This window comes from Haplochromis burtoni, unplaced genomic scaffold (assembly GCF_018398535.1).
Source record: "Haplochromis burtoni strain Fernald_Lab_line unplaced genomic scaffold, NCSU_Asbu1 Contig_4468, whole genome shotgun sequence".
Classification (NCBI taxonomy): domain Eukaryota; kingdom Metazoa; phylum Chordata; class Actinopteri; order Cichliformes; family Cichlidae; genus Haplochromis; species Haplochromis burtoni.
In genome coordinates, this window is record NW_024586829.1 from 3249 (window position 1) to 3884 (window position 636).

The 636-nt window shown below is 40.9% G+C and overlaps 1 protein-coding gene across 1 annotated transcript in view; it reads left to right on the top strand.

Moving 5' to 3' along the window:
• Positions 1-535, top strand: part of LOC106632936 (E3 SUMO-protein ligase ZBED1) — a gene marked incomplete at its 3' end in the record, with an annotated part of 823 nt that extends 288 nt beyond the window's left edge. Inside the window, 1 exon segment of the mRNA XM_014331675.2 lies at positions 1-535. Within this exon segment, the coding sequence (XP_014187161.1) occupies positions 1-535 (535 nt within the window).
• Positions 536-636: the final 101 nt, after the last annotated feature.

Below are 636 nucleotides of genomic sequence, written 5' to 3' on the forward strand. Positions count from 1 at the left end.
ACAAAAGTAACAAACGCTGGGGGGAGCTAACTAATGCAGTGACACATTGTTTAGCCAGGGATATGATGCCTATTCAGAGTGTGGAAATAGAAGATTTCAAAAAGATGCTTAAAATGTTAGATCCACGCTACAAGCTACCCACAAAGAAATACTTCTCTAAAGTCGCCTTGCCTGCTTTATATGAAGAGATCCGTACTGAGGTGTCAAATGCGTTATCTTCGGTGGAGTTTTTTGCGTCCACCACGGACATGTGGTCAAGCCGAACATCAGACCCCTACATGAGCCTCACAATACATTATGTGGACAAAGACTGGAAGCTACAAAACAAGTGCCTTGAAACATGTTTTTTCCCCGAGGACCATACTGGGGAAAATATAGCCAGAGTCTTAAAAGAGTTCCTCAGCTCGTGGAATCTTCAAGAGGAAAAACAAATGTGTGTGACGACTGACAACGGGGCCAACATTGTGAAAGCTGTCGCACTCAACAACTGGACCAGACTTTCATGCTTCGGACATTGCCTGCACATTGCAATAGATACGTTTTTGGTTTTTTTTCTGCTATAGGTAAGTTAATTATAACGTCAGATTAAGAACTTATTGTATTAGTTTAAATGATGGTAATAATACTGTTTGTGTT